Source organism: Dama dama, chromosome 4 (genome assembly GCF_033118175.1).
Source record: "Dama dama isolate Ldn47 chromosome 4, ASM3311817v1, whole genome shotgun sequence".
NCBI classification, from domain to species: Eukaryota; Metazoa; Chordata; class Mammalia; order Artiodactyla; family Cervidae; genus Dama; species Dama dama.
In genome coordinates, this window is record NC_083684.1 from 53,108,182 (window position 1) to 53,127,875 (window position 19,694).

The 19,694-nt window shown below is 53.6% G+C and overlaps 2 protein-coding genes across 5 annotated transcripts in view; one reads left to right on the forward strand and one right to left on the reverse strand.

Annotated features, from left to right (window-relative positions):
• The window catches only part of RYR1 (ryanodine receptor 1), a 125,040-nt gene extending 123,056 nt beyond the window's left edge, over positions 1-1,984 (forward strand). For both annotated transcript variants that reach the window (XM_061139217.1, XM_061139216.1), the window contains 5 exons: positions 529-685; positions 1,120-1,184; positions 1,274-1,374; positions 1,553-1,604; positions 1,752-1,984. In XM_061139217.1, the coding sequence (XP_060995200.1) occupies positions 529-685; positions 1,120-1,184; positions 1,274-1,374; positions 1,553-1,604; positions 1,752-1,847 (471 nt within the window). In that variant the 3' untranslated portion in view covers positions 1,848-1,984. The remainder of the gene's footprint in view (positions 1-528; positions 686-1,119; positions 1,185-1,273; positions 1,375-1,552; positions 1,605-1,751) is intronic.
• A 114-nt stretch (positions 1,985-2,098) lies between these two features.
• MAP4K1 (mitogen-activated protein kinase kinase kinase kinase 1) lies at positions 2,099-18,683 on the reverse strand. Of its 3 annotated transcripts, none has more exons than XM_061139220.1 (31): positions 18,460-18,683; positions 18,232-18,289; positions 18,030-18,120; positions 17,244-17,308; positions 15,689-15,744; positions 15,551-15,598; positions 15,361-15,403; positions 15,196-15,268; positions 14,468-14,599; positions 14,014-14,076; positions 13,822-13,903; positions 13,003-13,119; positions 12,710-12,788; positions 11,930-11,988; positions 11,813-11,844; positions 11,691-11,735; positions 10,911-10,953; positions 10,332-10,494; positions 10,155-10,237; positions 9,532-9,616; positions 8,264-8,340; positions 8,103-8,163; positions 7,064-7,172; positions 6,918-6,976; positions 6,631-6,734; positions 6,066-6,240; positions 5,738-5,803; positions 5,472-5,561; positions 5,311-5,381; positions 4,614-4,669; positions 2,099-2,275 (listed from the first exon to the last, which is right to left on the reverse strand). In XM_061139220.1, exons 1-31 carry the CDS (start codon positions 18,556-18,558, stop codon positions 2,206-2,208), a joined length of 2,454 nt encoding a protein of 817 aa, XP_060995203.1. In that variant the 5' UTR covers positions 18,559-18,683; the 3' UTR covers positions 2,099-2,205. The 3 variants fall into 3 exon arrangements, with proteins under 3 accessions (XP_060995203.1, XP_060995201.1, XP_060995202.1); XM_061139218.1 differs by having other exon boundaries at positions 11,813-11,856; positions 18,460-18,682; XM_061139219.1 differs by having other exon boundaries at positions 5,738-5,800; positions 11,813-11,856; positions 18,460-18,681.
• Positions 18,684-19,694: the final 1,011 nt, after the last annotated feature.

Consider the following 19,694-nt stretch of genomic DNA (forward strand, 5'->3'; position numbering starts at 1 on the left):
AAGCCCTCCGTGACCGTTAGCTGGCCCTCATTTCTCTCCCTGCTCTTGCTCATAGGAACTCTATTTCCAGCCTCACTGAACTCTTTTCAGTTCCTCACAGGAGCAAGATGTATTCTTTCCTCCCCGGGGGTGACGAAACATATGTGGTTTTCTCTGCCTGGAACTCTCTCTCCCACCTAACATTTTCTTCACGTTTCCAGTTCACACATGTCCTCTCTTCTAGGAAGCCTTACCCTATCACCCAGCCGGGGTCAGGCTTTCAAAGCTTCAACGTTTCCTGTGCTTCCCCCATCTTGCCCATGATTACACTGTGCTTTCCTGGCCCTGGGCCCTCCCTATCACAACCCTGATCATTTCTGGGCTGTCATATCTGATGCCAAGTTTGTGAGCCCTGTGAGAGCAGCATTCAGGGCTGTCTCAGTCATTGCCATGTGTGCCCTGCCCTAGCCAATCCAGGGCCCTGTAGGTTCTCGGTGAATGTCGAAGACCGAATGCGTGACTCATGTGCTTCTCACCCTGCCCCTGCAGTGTTACCTCTTCCACATGTACGTGGGTGTCCGAGCTGGTGGGGGCATTGGGGACGAGATTGAGGACCCAGCAGGCGATGAATACGAGCTGTACAGGGTGGTCTTCGACATCACCTTCTTCTTCTTCGTCATCGTCATCCTGTTGGCCATCATCCAGGGTCAGTGCTCATCAGGGTCTTGGGAGTGGGGGCTGTGTCCAGAGGCAAGCTAGCTCTTTAAGGTACAAATCCAGGATCTAGTCAGCCTGGATTCATATCCTGGCTCTACCTTCCCCTACCGTGAGACTTTGGGCAAGTGACCTTTCTGAGCCTCAGTTTCTCTATCTGTAAGATGAGGATATTAATTATACCAGCCACATAGAGTTGCTGTGAGAATTAAGTTAATTCATAAGTGGTAAATATCTGGCTCATGGTAAGTGCTCAATAAACACTAGGTATTATTATTTTTAGTAAGTGGGGTGAGATTAGGGAGATGGCGGTGCAAGACTCAAAGGCAGATAGCTAGAAGAGCGGGAAGCCTGAACTAGGTCAGAAGTTAGACACTGACGTGCGCCCTGCAATTCCCCCCCCCCCGCCCCCCGCGCCCCACCCAGGTCTGATCATTGACGCTTTTGGCGAGCTCCGAGACCAGCAAGAGCAAGTGAAGGAAGATATGGAGGTATGTCATGTCTCGGGGGCGACCCTGAGGGATTACAGGACCCTGGGAGTTGAACGGACCTTGATTCTTATGTCTCCTGTCACGCACAGACCAAGTGCTTCATCTGCGGTATCGGCAGTGATTACTTTGATACGACACCGCATGGGTTCGAGACCCACACGCTGGAGGAACACAACCTGGCCAATTACATGTGAGTGTGGGCCCGTTGGCCAATCAAGAGGGTGGGGCGTGGCCACCAACAGTGGGGTAGGGGAGGGAGATACTATTGGCCAGTCTGGTGCGGTGTCCATGTGGGTGGATTCCCAGCCAGCTAATCAGGAGAAAGTAAGGGAAATCGTGACCTGTCTACTGCTGCCTCCCATCCCCAGGTTTTTCCTGATGTATCTGATAAACAAGGACGAGACAGAACACACGGGCCAGGTAAGCGTGTGTTATTGGAAGGACAATGGGCAGGGACATGGTGAATTTTAATATAAGGTCCGTCAGCAGGTGGCAGTGAAAAGCTCATGTCTATATGAAGCATTTGAAGATGTGACCAACCAACTCTTCCCCATCCCCCACCCCTAGGAGTCTTACGTCTGGAAGATGTATCAAGAGAGATGTTGGGATTTCTTCCCGGCTGGCGATTGTTTCCGCAAGCAGTATGAGGATCAGCTTAGCTGAGACACCCCCAGCTGGCCCTTCACCCCCCACCTCAAGTGCCTTATTCTCACAGCAAACCCCATAACCCTCAAACCTCTCCCCACAAGGCAGCTGGGGGAGGGGTGACCATGTACTGACGAATAAAGTCTGTGCTACACCCCTGACATCATTGTGTTAGATTATTGACATTTGGCGGGGGTGGGGGGTGGGGGGCTGGGCATCCAGGAATTCTGCTCTCCTCTCCTCCCCCCCCCAAAATCAAGATGAAAGCAGAGACTGAAGTCATGTTTATTGGGAGACAGGGGCATGCCAGGGTCAGGAGTGTGTGTCCGTTGGGGAGGGAGGTGTAGAGACTGGTTCCTAACACCCCCTCAGGGACTCATTCCTGGATGTAGAGGTTGCTGGGGGCAGTGGGATCATCTACTGGGCGTGTCTCCACCACCACAGGCCTGGGGAAGGAAAAGAGAAGTCAGTTCATTCACTCATTTGTTCATTCACTCATTTGTTCATTCACTCATTTGTTCATTCACTCATTTGCAGAGAAGTCTATAGAGTTTGTTCCAGCATAGTGTTGGGCTAGGGCAGTGGATGAGCAGACATCGCCCCTGCCCTCAGGAGACCAACATGAATCAGTGAATTAGATGAGTACAAAGAAGCATGAGGCACACAGCAGGGAAACCTAGCTCAAGGGTTCAGCCAAGGTGTCCCTAAAGAGTGGATGGTGGAGCCTGAAAGAAGTTCAGGAGGACACTTGGTGAAAGGGCAGGGAAGAGTGTTCTGGGCAGAGAACAGCCTGGACAAAGGACTTACATGGGAGAGAGCTTGACTGCACAAGTCATGGTTTGTGGGCTGTGACCAGGATTGGTATTTATCTTGAGGCCACAGGAAGCTTTTAACCAAGTGGAGAGTGACACAATCAGATCTGGATTTTAAAAGACCCCTCTGACATATTGAAAGATCAAAGAGATCTTTGAAGGGGCTCTCACTGGCTAAATCTGTGAGTATTTGTGCCTCAAAACAGATAATAATAGTAATAGATTATAACCCATAGAATAAAATGAATATCAGCTTTCCTGGTGGTCCAGCAGTTAAGAATCTGCTTTGCAATACAAGGGACACCAGTTTGATCCCTGGCCTAGGAAGATCCCACTTGCCACAGAGCAGCTAAGCTGGCGAGCCACAACTACTGAGCCTGTGTGCCTAGAGCCTGTGCTCCACAACAAGAGAACTCACGACAACGAGAAGCCTATACACTGCAATGAAGAAGAGTGGCCCCTGCTCTCAGCAACTAAAGAAAAGTCTGTGCAACAACGAAGATCTGCCACAGCCAAAAACAAACAAGTAAATAAATCTTTAAAAAAAATAAAGTGGAGGATCATTTTTTTAAAAATAATAAAATAAAAATCCTTGAGACTATGCTGAAATACACAGTCATATATACACACATACATACAAATATACATACATACATACATACATGGTGGAGAAGGGACAGCTCTCTGCTACAGTAGAATGCCGACTTATAAATGTAGAAGAAATGATAGAAATAGGAAAATCACCATTTAATAGACTCAGGCAAAAATCACCAAGTCATGGTAAAGTTAGGTGAAACAGTAGTTTTACATAGTCTCAAGAAATTACCCAAAAGGATACTTATTTATACAGAGGAAAGAAGAGTAGCATTATAGTCAAGAAAGCTGGCTGATTCCATTTTAACCAAGTGACTGACCAAAGATAACCTCACCAGTAGCGGGACAAACTGACACACACTTCCTGATCTGATGCAGTGAGGACACCCCATCACTTCTGCGGTATTCCTGCCCCAAATGTGTAACCTGGAAACCTCAAACCCAACTAAGGGACATTCTGAAAAAACAAATTTCCTGTACTCTTCAAGAGTGTCAAGGTCACGAAAAGCACAGAAAGTCTGAAGAATCGTTCCAGGCACAAGCCTAAAGAAACATGACTCCAAAATGCAGCCCACAATCCTGGATGATATCATGGACCAAAAAAAAGTATTATTTTTTGGTTACAAAGAGCATCATTGGAACAACTGGTGAGACTTGAGTGGGTGTGTGAAATTAGAAGATAGTGCTATCTCGGTGCTCTTTTCTTGATTTTGACAGCTGTATTGTGGTTTGTAAGAGTTATGTCCTTGCCTTGATTTAGGAAACATACACTGAAGTATTTTGGGGTAAATTGGCATCATGCTTGCAATTCATGTGCCAATAGAAAAAAATTACACATATATGCAAGGCAAGAATAAAGCAAATGTGGTTAAAAATAATAAAAGGGAATCTGGGTGAAGGGGATACAGAATTCTTAAATTTATTTTTGCAACTTCTCTGAGTCTAAATTTATATCAACATATCAATAAGAAGTTAAAAAAGAATGAAAATTCCACCTTCCGGCTTCCCTGGTGGCTCAGTGGTGAAGAATCTGCCTGCCAATGCGGGAGACACAGACCCAATCCCTGATCTGGGAAGATCCCACGTGCCGTGGGGCAACTAAGCTTGTGCATCACAACTACTGAGCCTGTACTCTAGAGCCCAGGAGCCGCAACACAGCCAAAAATAAATAAATAAAATTTTTTTTTAACAAAAGAAAATTCCATCTTGGCTGCTCTGTGGGGGAATAGACTATAGGAGACAGAGATAGAAGCAGGGAGACCAGGTGAGAGGATGTCCAGGCCAAAGATACAGATGGCTGGGGGACACCTCAAGATACCCTCTTTACATCCAAAGTACCCCCCTCCCTGGTCCTTTGTCCTCTTCCCCAAGTTCATACCTGGGGGAGCCAAGCAGACGGAAGGTGAGGGTGGGATCTCTGAGCTCCTGCAACAGCTGGGGGAAAAGGTGCTGTATCAGTGTCTAGAAGACTCCTCCCCTCTCCCTTAAAGAGAGTAAGGGGCAAGGTCTCTGAACTCCTCAGGTCCAGAAATAATCATTCCTGCTACCACCACTCATCAACTGTGTGACCTCAGGCAAGTTACTTAACCTCTCTGCACCTCAGAGCACTAACCTTTGAAATCATAATACCTACCTGATAGGCGATCTCAAAGATTAAGGAGAATACAAAAATGTCAGGGCAGAGCCTGACACGTGGTGTTCTGTGAATTAAGCATCATTTTCACTCCATTTTCCAGATGAGAAAAGTGAGGCACAGAAAGATTAAGTCATTTGCCTAAAATCATTCAGCTGGATTCCAACCCAGGCATTCTGGTCCATGCTCTTAACCCACTTGTCTCTATTTCTGACCCCATTTTACAGTTGGGAGCCTGAGGGGGGCTTAGAAAGAAGCAGTCACACAGTAACCCTGGATGAGCTCTGGTCCCAAGAAACACTGGAGCAGAGAAACGGACCTGTGTGAACTGAGCCTAGAGGAAGCGTCACCTCAAGGGGCGGAGTTTGTTCCCCCTATCGACCAGATGAGTGAGATGATTGACGTGGGAGGGGCTTGCGGGTGCTAGGAGGGAGGAGCTTACCTGGTCCGAGCCTAGAGCCCACACCTGCACTCCATGCTTCCAGAAGGCCTGGAGCCGACCCCCGACCATAGCTGGGAGGAAAGCAGTGCCTGTTACCCTTGGGTTTCACTTAAGCCTCCAACCTGGACCCCGGACCCCGGAATTATCATTCCGGCACATACCCACGGCCTCCACCGCTTCAGTCATGGGGATCTCTGGAGTTCGAAGCCCCCGGACCGGGGCCCCCTCTGGTGTCACCAGCTTCAGGGACCCTAGAAGGAGGTAGAGAAGGGAGTTTAAGAGCAGTAAGCGGGCTTGAGAAGGTTATCGAGGGACCGGACAATACGGACGGGTAAGGACTGGAGGAGCTCAGAGTTTCTGAGAGGTGCGGCGTCTGGGGGTCGGTATCTAGGAACAGTGGAGGCAAGGGAGGGAGGAAAGTTCTTACCGTCCATCAACACCATCACCTTGTCTTCCTCGACCTGAGTCACCTGTACCGGTCCCTTGTGCTCTGCTTGAGAGATCCGGGTTCAGGGACCAATCCTCCCGCATTACGCCTTTCTCCGCTAGGCCCCCCTCTCCATTCCCAAGCAACTGGGCTAAACCCCGCCTATCACAGAATTCCCCATTCCCCACCATCAACCTCACTAATTATACATACCCAACGTTCTCCCGCCCCGCTGTCGGTTCATCCCCTTTCCCACTTACGCCTCAGGCTAAGCACCGCCCAGCCACTCAGACCCAGCCCAACCCGTCCCAGAGCCTGCCCGCCTCACCCGTGCTCATCTCGCCCAGCCAGCAGGAGAGCGCGCCGAAGCGCACAGTGTGGAACAGCACCGACTTCGCCGGCTTCCCGGGGCTCACGCCGATGCACACGGAGGGCAGCTCGGAGCCTGGCCCGGTCAGCAGTGCAAACACCGGCAGAGGCGTAGGGAGCGGGAACAGCACCTGCTGCGGGCCGCGCAGGGAGGGGCGGGTTCAGAGGAGGCCGGGGCGGGGCCGGGGGCGGGGTCTTGGAAGACACTGGGCTTGGGGCTTCCGAAGTATTTCCCCTCCCCGCCAAGGATTTCTTGAGCCCTCAGTTTTGGGAGGCACCATTTAGAAACTTCGGGGGGGGGGGGTGAGGCCTCAGAAGGCTTAGAAAGTGACGGGTGGGGTGAGGGCAGGAGCTTAAGGATCGGAAACACTTGAGGGGAGGAGCCTCCAGGTGGGCGGGGCATTGGGGAGATTGGGGGAGGCCTCGGGTGGAAGCCCAGGTTCGCAGGGCTAGCTGCAGAAGCGCACAGAGGATGGCCCCAGCCACCCAAACTGACAAAGCCCCCAGCGTCTCAGGCTCCCTACCCGGACCAGCAGAAACTTGTTCATGGGCTGGTACCACTGAAGCAGGACCACGGATGTCTCCAAAGCCCCACACAGGAACGGACCTCCGGAGCTGGCGCCCTCCGCTGTGGAGGCGGGTAAGTAGGGGTCAAGGGTCTCTCCCGCGACCCCTTGCCCCCAAAGGCCACACACACCTCTCCCCAGGCTCTACTCACCCTGCCTTAACTCTGCAACCCTCTCGGGTGGAGAGGGAGTCCAAGTCCCGCCCTTAGTCCTGCCCCATGTCTGCCCACCCCTGGGGTTCTCACCCACACAGCACGCCCGGCAGCCTTTGGTGTCCGGGATCTTAGCGGAGACTATGTTCTTCCTGCGACGGAAGGTAGGCATGAATGGGGGAGAGGGACGGCAGGAATGGGGCATTAGAGGGGTCAGTGGTACCACTCGGGGCTGGTACCTTGCTAGTAGCCGGTGGGGGCTAATGTGAGCGATGGGGCTTCCTGCTCTGGCCTCTTTCCGTTCCAGCAGGCCCAGGATGCTATGAGAATACAGGTAGGGGGTCTTTCCTGCAGTGTGTGTGTACATAGGGAAAGCAGGCAGTTATAGGCTACTGCACACTCCCACCCTTCCCTCAGCCCATCACTTGGCCCCATCCCTTTTAAATGCCCAAGTCTTCTAGTCTCAAGCACCTTTATTTACTCATTTTTTCTTGCAACATTTTAAAAAAAATTTTTGTGTGTGCCCCATGGCATGTGGTATCTTAGTTCCCTGACCAGGGATTGAACCCATGCCCACTGCTGTGGAAGTGTGGAATCTTAAACACTGGGCCACCAGGAAGTCCCATTGCAACATATTTTAAATGTTCATTATAGGCCAGGCACTGTGCTCAGCTCTGGTGAACAATGGTAAGTAAAATAAATATGTTCCCTACCCTTGTAGCACTTGTGGCCACATGAGAAATGACAGACACTTAACAATCAGATGAAGTTACACATATTACAAAGTTTAAGAAGGAACATCTAGAAATTCTGCAAAAGTTTGTCATCACAGATGTGATATGAATGAGCTCACTCATTCTATTTGGCTCTGGGTCTCCTCATAAATTAGATATTCTTTTACACAAAGTGTTTATAGAGCAATGACACAAAATTTTAATCCACAACCTGCTCACTCCATTTCAGTAAAGCATGGAACAAGTATTGTCATCTTGTCAACATCAAAGAAAGGTAAAGACTGACTTCTTGTGGAAATTACCTCAAAACTGACTTGAGAGATGGGCACGATTGTGAGCCCCATTTTAAAGATGCGGAAACAGAGGCTTAGGAAGAAATGTCTTGCCCCAAGTCCCACAGTGAAAAGGTGACTGGAATTTGAACTGTAGGCTCTGAGAAGGGGGAGCCTAATTGTTTTCTCTGTGCCCATCTATTTCCCAACCTCCTGACCTTTGACCCCTTAAGTTCTGTCCCCCGCCCCTCCCACCCAAGCCACAGCCAGACCTGAGAGAGACATGAGGACATTGTTGATGGAGTACACCCAGGTAGTCCGGCCAGAAAAAAGCTGCAGGCAAGGGGGAGATGGCTCCTGTAAGACCCCAGCAACCCCAACTCCAGCTCCCACCCTTGGACCACCTTGACCCACTCCAGGGACTGCCCCTCACCATCTCCAGCGTAGCCTCCTGATCATTTCGGTTCAGGATAAAAATGCCTTCCTCGGCCCCCAGGAGCAGGTGCTGGTCTAGGGGGGCAGACATGATGATGCTAGGACCTGCTTCATCACATGGGACCTCCCAGACCCCCGTATGACCCCAAACGCTGATACTCTGTTCCTTCAATTCTCTATTCTCCCCTCACACTGACATTTCCAGCCTTTGTTTTCACAAATCTGAACTCAAATCCTGACCAGTTCCCCTGAGCTGGTCTCATTCTCACCAGCCTCTGACTTCCCCTGTTCTGGTGGTTCTCCCATCTCTGACCTGCAAATCCTGACCATCTGTCCCCTCAATTCTGACCCCAACATCAGACATGTCTTCCCCAGTAGCTCTCTCAATTCTATCTGTCTTTCTCCCCAGTTCTGGTCCCTGAATGCTAATCCTATCTCAACATTGATCCCCAAATTCAAATACCCTTACATACGACTCTTTCTGTCCAGTGTGACCCTACAAGCTCTAATACTGTTTCCTTAACATTTACCCTTCACTGACTTTGTCTCCACATTTTTGATCCCCAAATTCTGTCCCTTTCTGCTACATTCTAATCCCTAAAACTCCTGACCCCAAATTGCCAATCCCAATCTCTCTACCATGAACCTCCAACTGAGGCTGTGTGTATGTGTATGTGTGTGTGTGTGTGTGTGCACTCAGTCATGTCTGACTCTTTGAGACCTCATGGACTGTAGCTCACCAGGCTCCTCTGACCATGGGATTTTTCCAGGCAAGCATACTGCAATGGGTTGCCATTTCCTTCTCTGGGGCAACTGAGGTTAATGGGGTCCAACTGTCCCAGATCTTATACACCGAACTCTGACCTTTCTGGTTTATCTGACACTCCTTTTTAAAATTCCTATTTTATTTATTTTTTTGTGGCCACACTGTGCAGCATGTGGGATCTTAGTTCCCTGGCCAGGGATCAAACCCATGCCCCCCCCTGCAGTGGAAGCACAGAGTCTTAACCACTAGACCCTCAGGGAAGTTCTATATCTGACACTCTTGACCTCCAAACTAATTTCCCTAATCTTCATTCTCAAACTCAGCTTCACTCTACCCAACTTTGATCCCTAAACCCCAGCTGTAACTCCTGGTTCTGCCCCTGCCTCCACTCTGCCACTCCCTACCATATTAAGACCCTTCCCCTCTCCCTGACTTTCTACCTTCCACTAAGGGTGCTCCCCAACCCCGCCACATTCTCTGTGACCCTCCTGAATACTCACCCTTGGTGGAGGGGTGCGTCCAGGCCGCCGTGCTGTGGATCCGGAGGGGGCAGCCATTGAACAACTTGACAAGAAGGGCACATCCCTGGGTGGGCCATGGGGGGTGGGGCAGCAGCAGATCCAGCAAAAGGGAGGAGGGGACAGGAAGGCACAGTGGTTAGGACTCAGAAGCAAGAGTGGCAAGGTTCAAATCCTGACTCTGCCTGCTCAAAGGTTTATGACCTTGGAAACTGTTTAATCCCTCTGTGCCTCAGTTTCCCCATTTTGAAATGGCAGATAGATCTATCTCTGCAGTATCTGCAGGATGGCATCCCCGACTCACTGGATGTGAGTTTGAGCAAACTCCAGCAGAGAGCGAAGGACAGGGCAGTCTGGCATGCTGTAGTCCACGGGGTCACAAAGCGTCAGACACGACTTAGTGACTGAACAACAACTGCAGTATCTACCTCTATCTGTGCAGGTACGCACCACGTAAAGACACGAGATCAGGGTCTGGCACAGAGGCTCTGCTCAACAAATGTCACCTGTCATTATTATTAGTCTTCCCTGCCCCACCCCCCCACTCCCACCAGGCATCCCCAGCTGCATCCAGAGATATCAATCCTCAGCATCACCAGCCTCACCTTTCTCTTCATCTTTTCCTTCTTGGGGGGCAACAGCGGGGGCTGGTCAGGCTCTCGGGGGGCTGGGTTCCAGAGTGAGGGTTCTGAGAAGGGGAGAGGAAAATCAGCCCCCAAAGCCCCCTGATCCCTGCCCAACCCCCACCTTCACCCACCTCCCACCCCAGCCTGCCTTGTTACCTGAGTGGGCAGTGAGGTGGGGGCTTCGGGTGGCTGGGGGAGGCACGAGATTGGGGGTGCGTGGGGGAGGCCCACTGGCACACCGGACCAGCACCCCCGGGCTCAGCTGGCCATCATCCCCAGTCCCCCCAGGACCCTCATCTGACGGAGAACGGAACTTGGGCTTTGGAGAGAGAGAAGGAGGGTGAGGAATACATTAGATCAACTCAGAGAGAGGGCACCTTGCCAACCACCTCTGCCAGAACCGACATTAGGTCATGGCCCTGTGATATCTAACCACCCCTCCAACCTTCCCCTCTGAACCATGCCCCAAAATCAACACACTCCAGCTACTAAAGGGGAAGGGTTGGGTGCAGTGGGGTTTCCAAAGACCAGCTACTGACCAGCATCCATTGGGCTAAATATTCTGAGTCCCACCCCTAGGGTCAGGGATGCCATTTCCAGATCCCAGTCATCCCAGTCTCTCAGATCTCAAAGGACCTGGTGTCCTAGACTCCAGCCCAAGAAAGCTTAATATCCCAGTGTCTATGGGCCCTGGCTCCTGGCCCCCAGCCCCCCATCTCTGTCCGAGGGCCTTACCTTGGGGGGCAGTGGAGGAGGTGTGTCTTCTGCAGGGGCGGGGCTGGAACACAAAGATGGGATCAGCAGGCGGGGGGTGTGGGCAACAAGGCCTGGGGAGGGTTGGGGCTGGAGGTCTGAGCTCAGGAGGGTCAGAGGGTGACTCGATCTGGGGCTAGAGCTGAGGGCTAAAGGACTGATTACCATGATGATAATGGTACCAGTAACTCTTAGATATCAAGTGCTGACAGTGCATCAAGTCTCTGCAACTTCACACCCGCCTAGGAACACAGACTGTACGGTGCTCCGGGGGTCAGGTTCTCACCTGGTGCACGTGAGTCTATTACAGACGAGAGGTGTGCAATGGACAGGTGGGCCCTGAGGCTGACACAGGCCTGGGGCTGGGGGAGATGGGGGCCTGGGCCAACTGCTGGGGTTGAGGTTGGGTCTGGGGCTGAGGGCCTGACATGGGGGAAGGTTCAGTCTGAGGGTGGGTGAGAAGATGAAGAAAGATGAGGGGGTCCGGGGGTTAAAGGTTAGGGCAGCAGTTGAGGTCTGGGAGTGAGAGGAACATCTGGCAGGAGTTGGGGACTAGAAGGTAGCAGGGCACCCAGGGTTGAGTTGGCTGGGATTGGAGAGGAAGGAAAGGGGAGTCGGAGTTAGAGGTGAAGGAAGGTGGGGTCAGGGGTCAAGGGTCAGCAGTGAGTAGTAGAAGGGAAGCAGGGCTGAGGCTGGGGTCAGGGGGTAGGAAGATGGGTTACAGGAAGGCGGGGGCTGGGTGGGGGCCTGCAGAGCTCTTACATGTCCACGTCGTCATAGTCATCATCGGACTCTGATAGGTTCTTCCTGAGAAGGAACAGGTATGAGCCTCGGGTGGTCCCCACACACATCCCTGCCCCACTCCCACCCTGAGGGTCCCTGACCTAGGACTGCCGCTCTTGAAGTCTCCAGGGGGCTGTAGGCGAGCCTGCAGGATAGTAAAAGGTCAGCAGTGGCCCAGGGGGAGAGGAGGGCATCTGGGCAGTCAGGGAGGATCTCACCGTGTCCACCGGGGGCCTGGACTCCATGCCTTTGAGCTTCCTGAACTCCATGTGCCGCCCTGGGGAATGGGGGGGGGGGGGGGGCGGTCACACAGTGAGCTGCAGATGTGGATTTGGGAACAGAAAGAATAGAAGTGGGGGTGGGTTCTGGGGTCAGGATCTTAGCAGTGGAGTTGTCCCTATAGGGAAGGGACCTTGGTTTACAGGGGTTTCATCTGGGGGCCTCGCAGGTAGCACCAGTGATAAAGAATCCACCTGCTATCGCAGGAGATGTGGGTTGGATCCCTGGGTCGGGAAGATCCCCTGGAGGAGGACATGGCAACCCGCTCCAGTACTCTTGCCTGGAGAATCCCCATAGACAGAGGAGCCTGGCAGGCTACAGTCCATGGGGTCACAGAGAGTTGGACACAACTGAGCATATACAGCATTTGGGGTCAGGAATGGAGATCAGGGAGGTGGGGGTTCAAAATGGTTATAGAGTGGTTGCTTTTAGGTTTCATTTGAGGATCAGGGAGCAAAGATTCCTGAGGTCTCTGGGAGTCCTGGTGGTTATGGGAAGCCTCATGAGGTCTGTTTGCAGGACAGAGAGGTGGGGGTCTCCAGAGGCATTTTGTAGATCAGGTGGTGGTGAGGTTCTCTGGGGTCTCCTGTGGAGTCAGATGGTGATGGGGGTCTCTGAGGGCCTATTTGGAAGTGATGAGGGTCTCTAGGGCAATCTGATGAAGGGGCAGCTCCTGGATTATGGAGTCAGGTATCCAGAAACGTAGATTCTATACTCACGACAGCAATCCGCGTCTGGGATCCCCAGAGAGCTGGCCCGATGGGTGGATCGGATCCGCCGAGGGATGACCGGGGGGAGCTGGGTAGAGCGGCGGCTGCATCAGACCCGAGGTCCGCCAGCAGCAGCCACCCTGTGGGTCCAGCCCGGAGTCCTGGGCCCTCGCATAACCCATGTGCCCCCAGGCTCTGTGTCAAGCCACCACCCCATCCTCCCTGGCCCTTTTCTAAGAGAGGCAGCAAGGGGGCGCTCCAGGCAGGGAAACAGGCTGAGCAAAGGCGAGCCAGGCCCTCACCTCAGGCTCCTCGTCTTCAATCTCGCCCACAGGGGCCCCCTTCCCAGGGTTCCTCAGTTTGTCCAGAAGATCTAGGATCAGGCCCCTGCTGAGCCCAGGCTGGGATACCAGTTGATGCTGGGGGAGGGGGGGAAGGGGGGTGTCAGCAGACAGGGGGCGGGACGGGAAGGAGGGGGCTGGGATGGGGCTGGAGAACGCATCTAAGAGGAAACTTGGGGGGAAGTTGCCAACAGAGGAAGAAGGCAGGGAATCCTGGGGAGCTGCAACCTGGGGGGATTCTGAGGTGTCTGAAGGGATTAGAAGAATGTGAGGTATTTTGGAGAACTCTACAAGTGTCTCAGAGGGGACTGGAGTTCCCCTGGAATTCTGGAGCACACCCAGGAATGGGTCCTGAGGCCCTTAGGAATTTGTGAGGTTTAAGAATTCAGTGTAGGGAACTTTGCTGGCGGTCCAGTGGTTGAGAATCTGCCTGCCAATGCCGGGGACACGGGTTCGATCCCTGGTATGGGAAGACCCCACAAGCCACAGAGCTACAACGACTAAGCCCTTGTGCCCTGGAGCCCGTGCTCCACCCAGTGAGAAGCCAGCGCACTGCAGTGAAGATCCAGCACAGCCAAGAAAAAACAAAAAGGGGGCCTGGGACACAGTTGGGAGAGTCTTGAGGATCCTGGGGAAATCAGAGGGACTAGAGACTTTGAAAGGGCCATGGGGGTTCCGTGAAATGAAATGATCCACCTTGTAGAGAGCTGTGGGAGGCCCTGGGGAATTCCTCACCCTGGGGGTGCGTTTGGGAAGGCTACTCAGGGGAGGGAGGCTTACAGTGAGCATCTTGGTGGCACTGGGTCGCTTCTTGGGGCTCTTAGTGAGGGTGACTTTGACAAAGTTGTGGAAAGCAGCCGACCTTGGGAGGAAGAAGGCAAATTCCAGGGTGAGGGGACCAGAGACCCTCCCAACAGACCATCGCCCTTGGCCCCGCCCTCCCTCTCCCTCCTCCACGTGCCCCTCTCCTACCATTTGCCTTTATCCTTTAGCCTTGGTGGCTGGTAGCCACTCTTGGTCATGAGGAAGAGAACCCTAGAAGAGTAAGGACAGAACATGGGTGTTCAGACTTCCAGTGGCGGCCAGATCTCATGGCTCCAGGGGCCCCTAATAGCACTGAGGTCAGCAGGGACAGAATGAGGATGAGGGGTACATTTCATAAGGCATGGGGTGCCCCTTTGAGGGGACACCAGCAGGCTCAGGGGGAGCCTCAAAATGGGGCTCCCTAAGTTGGGGCCCCTCCTGTGGAGGGATGGAGAAAAAGCTTTCTGGGTTGAGGGGATCCTGAGGATCTCAGATTGGGCTTAGAGTAAGGGGTGTCTCCTCCAGGTGGTCTTGAGGTGGAGAAACAGGCTGGGGGGGTGGTGTTCAGGGTCAGAGTTGAGTGGGGTCTCCGGGACCAGGGGGACTTGCCATATCTGCCTACCTGAGAGGGTGTACATCAAACAGTGGTGGCTGTAGCTCGGCTAATTCGATGGCTGTGATGCCCAGGGACCAGATATCACACAGTTCATTGTAACCCCCCTTCAGGGCCACAGCTGCCACTTCCGGAGCCATCCTAGGGGCAGAGAGCCTCAGAGAACCAAAGGGTGACAACAAGAAGGGGAAGGGGAGACAGAGGAGACTGGGGCAGGCATACAGAGAGCCAGATGCAGAGAGAAACATACAGATGGAGAGAGACAGAAATAAAGACTTCCCTGGTGGACCAGTGGCTAAGATGCCACGCTCCCAGTGCAGGGTGGCTGGGTTCAATCCCTGGTCAGGGAACTAGATCCCACATGCTGCAACTAAGACCCAGCATAACCAAATAAATATTAAAAAAAAAAAAAAAGATGGAGAGAGATAAAGGCAGAGAGATAGAGACAGGCTGGAAGATGGGAGACTAAGAGAGAGATAGTGAGACAAACATGGACAGATATGGAAAGACAGACAGACCGGGATAAAAATCAACACAAGCACTGGGAGGAGTGGGTGGAGGATGCACAGAGACCTAGGTAAATAGAAAACTCCAAAAAGACCCCAAGAGCAGATAGACTGTTTACCAGAGAAAGGTAGAGGTGGGCAAAAAAGCCAGGGTGGAGATTCCCAGAGACTGAGCTTGTTAAAGCCATGCCAGCCCACACCACGCCTGGGTGCCCGCCAGGCGTCCCTCACCAGTAGGGCGTCCCGATGAAAGAGAGGCGTCGAGCCAGCGTTGCCCCGATCTGGGCCGAGATACCAAAGTCAGCTGGAGACAGAAGGAGAGACATGGTGACCTGGGGTCCCCTGTCCCCTCGGCCCCCCCTCAGGCCCTCAGCCAGCCCCACCAGCCACACTCACCCAGTCTGACCTCCCCAGCATCGTTGATGAGGATGTTGGCTCCCTGGGGAGAAGGGAGGGATTAGAGGCTGTCAGAGATACCCCTAAGTCCAAAGCTGCTGACATTCCCTGGCCCCACGACACCCTGACCCTCCTGACTCCTGTCTCCCAGGTGCCCCACCCACCAAGGCCACCTCTGCCCCTAGATCACCTTGATGTCCCGGTGGATCTTCTTCTGTGAGTGCAGATAGGCCAGTCCCTGGGGAGGAAGGCCGAAGTGCAGGCTGTGAGCGTCCAGAGGCAGGAGCAGGGCCCTGCCCCAGCCCAAGCCCAGAGAGCATCCCCTTACCTGGAGCACTTCCCGGCAGACGTAGCTGATCTGGAGCTCCGACAGGGAGCCTGTCACTGCAGAGGTCACCCAGGCACTGTGTTGGGTGCAGGCCAGACCCCTGGCCACCACCCACACCAGCTGAGAGGGTACCACGCAGGGAGGGGAGAACTGGGATGGGACAGGTGGGAGGAGGAGGCAGAAAGGCAGTCAGCAACAGAGAGAGGCAGCGGTGCAGGGAACCAGAGAGATTCATTCAACGTGATTATTTGCTGCATGTCTACTGTGTGCCAGCCACTGTGGCAGGCAGCAGGGATACAGCTGTGGACAAAAGAGGCAGAGAGCCCTGCCCGCGTGGAGAGAACGTTCTAGAGCAGGAGATGGATGGCAGATAAGATACACAGGTAAGATACACAAGACACCAATAAATAGTAAGAAGAAAAATTAAACAAGAAAAGATAACAGGAAATATGTGTGGGAAATATGTGTGGGAAGGAGTATGACATTTTACACAGGTTGATCAGCGAAGGCGACCCCGAGAAGGCAGCGGGGGTGGAGATGGGGAGCAGTCCCACTCGGAAAGGGAAAGGCAAGTGCAAAGGCCCAGAGGCAGGGGAGTGCCCGGTGGTGCTGGAAAGCAGTGAAGTGGGTGGAGAAGAGGTGAGGCACGTCAGACTGGGATTGCCAGTGGGGGTCAGACTCGTGGGCGGTTGAGAAATTTGGGCTTCGCTTTGGGGGGAGATGGAAGGCATGGGACAGCTCTGAGTGATGTCACTCTGTAGAACGAGGAAAGGCAGACAGAGATGGGAAGAGACATAGAGAATCAGGAACAGACCCGAGCTGAGGCAGAGAAAGACAAACATGGTCAGAGATACCCAAAACTGGGAAAACAGACACATTGAGAAAGAGAAACACAGAGAGGTGAGGAGAATACACCAGAGAGAGACAGCAGACTGAAGGGGTCAGAGGCTAGGTCTGACGGGCTGCTGGGGTGAGTCACTTCCTCTCTGCGGGCCTCAGTTTCCCCCACCCGCCCTGAGGACTTCTTCATGAAGTCCTTCCTTTCCTGACATTTGAGGTCTAGGGCTGGACGGAGACTGGGAGATGGTCACAGATAGAGGTGCACATCAGAAATCTGATCAAGGCCCATCCCGCCCCCACCCTCCAATGCTCCAAGACAGTGAAAAGCAGGCTGAGTGAATCAGAAATGCATTCACTCATTAAATGAACAGATGGGCACCGAGGATGAGCTAGAAATGCAGAAATACTCAAAGGCATGAATAGACCTTGGTGAGAAAATGCAGGCACAGGGGGAAGACGGGGCAGGGAAAGTAGAGGGGAGCATTGCAGAAAAACCAGAGCTGGACTCTCAGATCCTGAAGGATATAGGGTTCAGGGCCTGCTTGGGTACCACAGTCTCCCCAGCATCTTCCAGGCTAGGCCTGGTCCAGAGGAAGGGTTCTGTGTGAAATACAGACCAGAGAGACAGTCCCCAGAGATGCAAGGGTAGAGGGACAGGACAGGTGGATTGGAGGGCCAAGGGCTGCCTGATCTCCTCGCCCTGCCACTCACTCACCTTGGTAGATGTCCTGGAGAGAACCAGCGCCACAGAATTCCATGCAGATCCAGAGTTTCTGCAGCCTACAACAGTTCAAGAGCAATAATGATAACAGCAGTAATAAATCATTATTTATAGGACAGTTCCTGGCTCACTGTCCATCCTATCCTAGTTTAACAAGAACTTGAATGTAAGAGCTGTCATCTCTCTATTGCCTACCAGAGTGAAATCATCCCATTTTACAGATGGGGAGGTTGAGGCTCAGAGAAGAAAATATATGTTTAGGGTCAACTGGACCAAACCCAGGTCCCTGGGCTCCTACCATGACGTTCTCTGTCGTCCCATGCTAACCTAGGAAACAGGGCAGAGACTTCACAGGTTGTGGAAGTTCAGAGGGGACAGAGGAGCCCAGGATGCCGGGTCTGGGGGGCAGAGATCATTCCTGGGGCATCTGGGATACTCAAGGGTCAGGGAAATTAGGGGTTCATATTAAAGGAACAGAAAGTGAAACTGGGGGACCTGCAAGTCAGGACGATGATCAGTTTTAGGGGGACTTGGTTTCACATTTGGTTACCACGAAGGGATCAATTTGGTGAGAAATGGTAGTTATTCATTGGAGATGAGATTTGGAGGTGCTCTGATCAAACAAGTGGGACTTCGGGCTGGAGATCAAGTTAGGAGGCCCCAGTTAAAAATGGAGGTCCAGGATTAGAGGTTAGGTTGGGGGGGGGGGGCGGCTGGTCAGGCATGGGAGTTGGGGGCAGGGGCTGGGCGGGGGGGCAGGGCAGGTCTGCAGCTCATCACCAGAGATAACTCCCATGGTAGGCCACGATGTTGGCGTGCCGACAAGTTTTCAAGATGAGGATTTCCTTCTGAAGGGTGGAAACATCATCGTCTGCGAGGAGGGGCAGAAGAGAAGAGGCTACTGCAGGGAGGGAGTATGGGGGAGATCCCAGGGTCCCAGGAGGTGGGGGTAGGGGAAGGAGTGCCTGGGTCCTGTCCTCACCAGGCTCCATCTTCACCATCTTCAATGCCACCAGGTCCCCTGTCACCTTCTCTCGAGCCTTGTAAAGGGGAAGTTGGCAGTCAGACAGGCTCCATTTGCCCGAGTTCTTCCTCAGCATCCCTGAACCCAAGCAGAGGACTGGGACCCTCTCGCATCCCCATCCCTTCTTGGGGCTCACCCCCAAGGTCACGGGTTTGAGGGTGTTGGAGAAGGAGGGGGGTTCCTCACCTTGAAGACTTCCCCATAGGTGCCGCCACCCAGCCGCTGCAGCAGGTCATAATGGTCCCGGGGGTCCCTGTTAAAGATGTCAGGGTCTACGAGGTCCATTCCTGGGGGCCGGAGCTGGGCCTGCGCCCAGGGGCCAGCAGGGCCTCAGGGCTCCGAATGCTGGCACCTCCCTCCCTCCCCACACGCCCTGCACCCGCCTTGCCTCCACCGGCTGTGGCCTCCCCTCTCCCCACTCTCGCTTCCTGCCCCGGCACAGCGCTGTGCAGCCGGCGGCTCCACCCCCTGTCCCCTGGGCCCTGACAGCCTGTGAGGGGCAGCTTGCCTTGGGACCCAGGGGACCACCCCCCTCCACCTCCGGGGCCCTGGGCTGCATGTAAACCAGATGCAAACTATCTTCATTGTGACCAGGAGGGTGCCCTCACCCTCCCCCGTTCTGGGCAGCCACTAAAAACTACACTTGAACCTCTGCTGAATGCCGAGTGTTGGGCCACAACCTGGAGATGGCAGGTCTACACCGGGATGACCATACAGTGTACATTATTGTTCACCCGGGACACATACAGGCACTTAGTGGTAACTCCCTGTGGGGCGCGCAGGCCAGTCGATGTGCACACACCTGGATACCCATGTGCACGTATGTGGATGTACCCGGAGCATATACATATATGACACATGCATGTGCATTCATGCCTGCAGTGGACAGTATCTGAACACATAACTCAGGATGGCACATGCGGGGCGCTCGCCTTCACCGGCAAAACTGGAGCCTATGGGGACTGGGCGTGATCTGGCGGGGTCCACGAGCCCCTCCCTCCGCCCCTGCCGGGCTGAGCCCAACAGCTTTGCGGGCCACTGCCCTCGGCGTTAGGGTGCAGTGTGGGGGACCAGGTTCACGACTTAAAACTGCGAAGCTCAGGATCCTGCCTCATGGGCCAAGGCCTAGGGCCAAGGGGACCTCAGAGATCACTTTCTTCGGCACATGCCCATGGACCAAAAGGACTGTACTAATGGAACCCCAGCAGTTTTGAGTTCACAGCCGCGCGCAACGCGACGTGCGTGCACGCCGTCACGGATCAGTCTACTTCCCGGTGAGTCCGCGCTCACGCGCCAGGGACTATAACTGGATACGCGAGGCCCGGGAAAAGTTTAGTCCCGCCCCCTCTCCGCGAGAAGGCGCCTGCGCACTTGGTTAGACTAGGTCTTTTATCGCGCCGTAGCTTCTGCTCGAGAAGAGA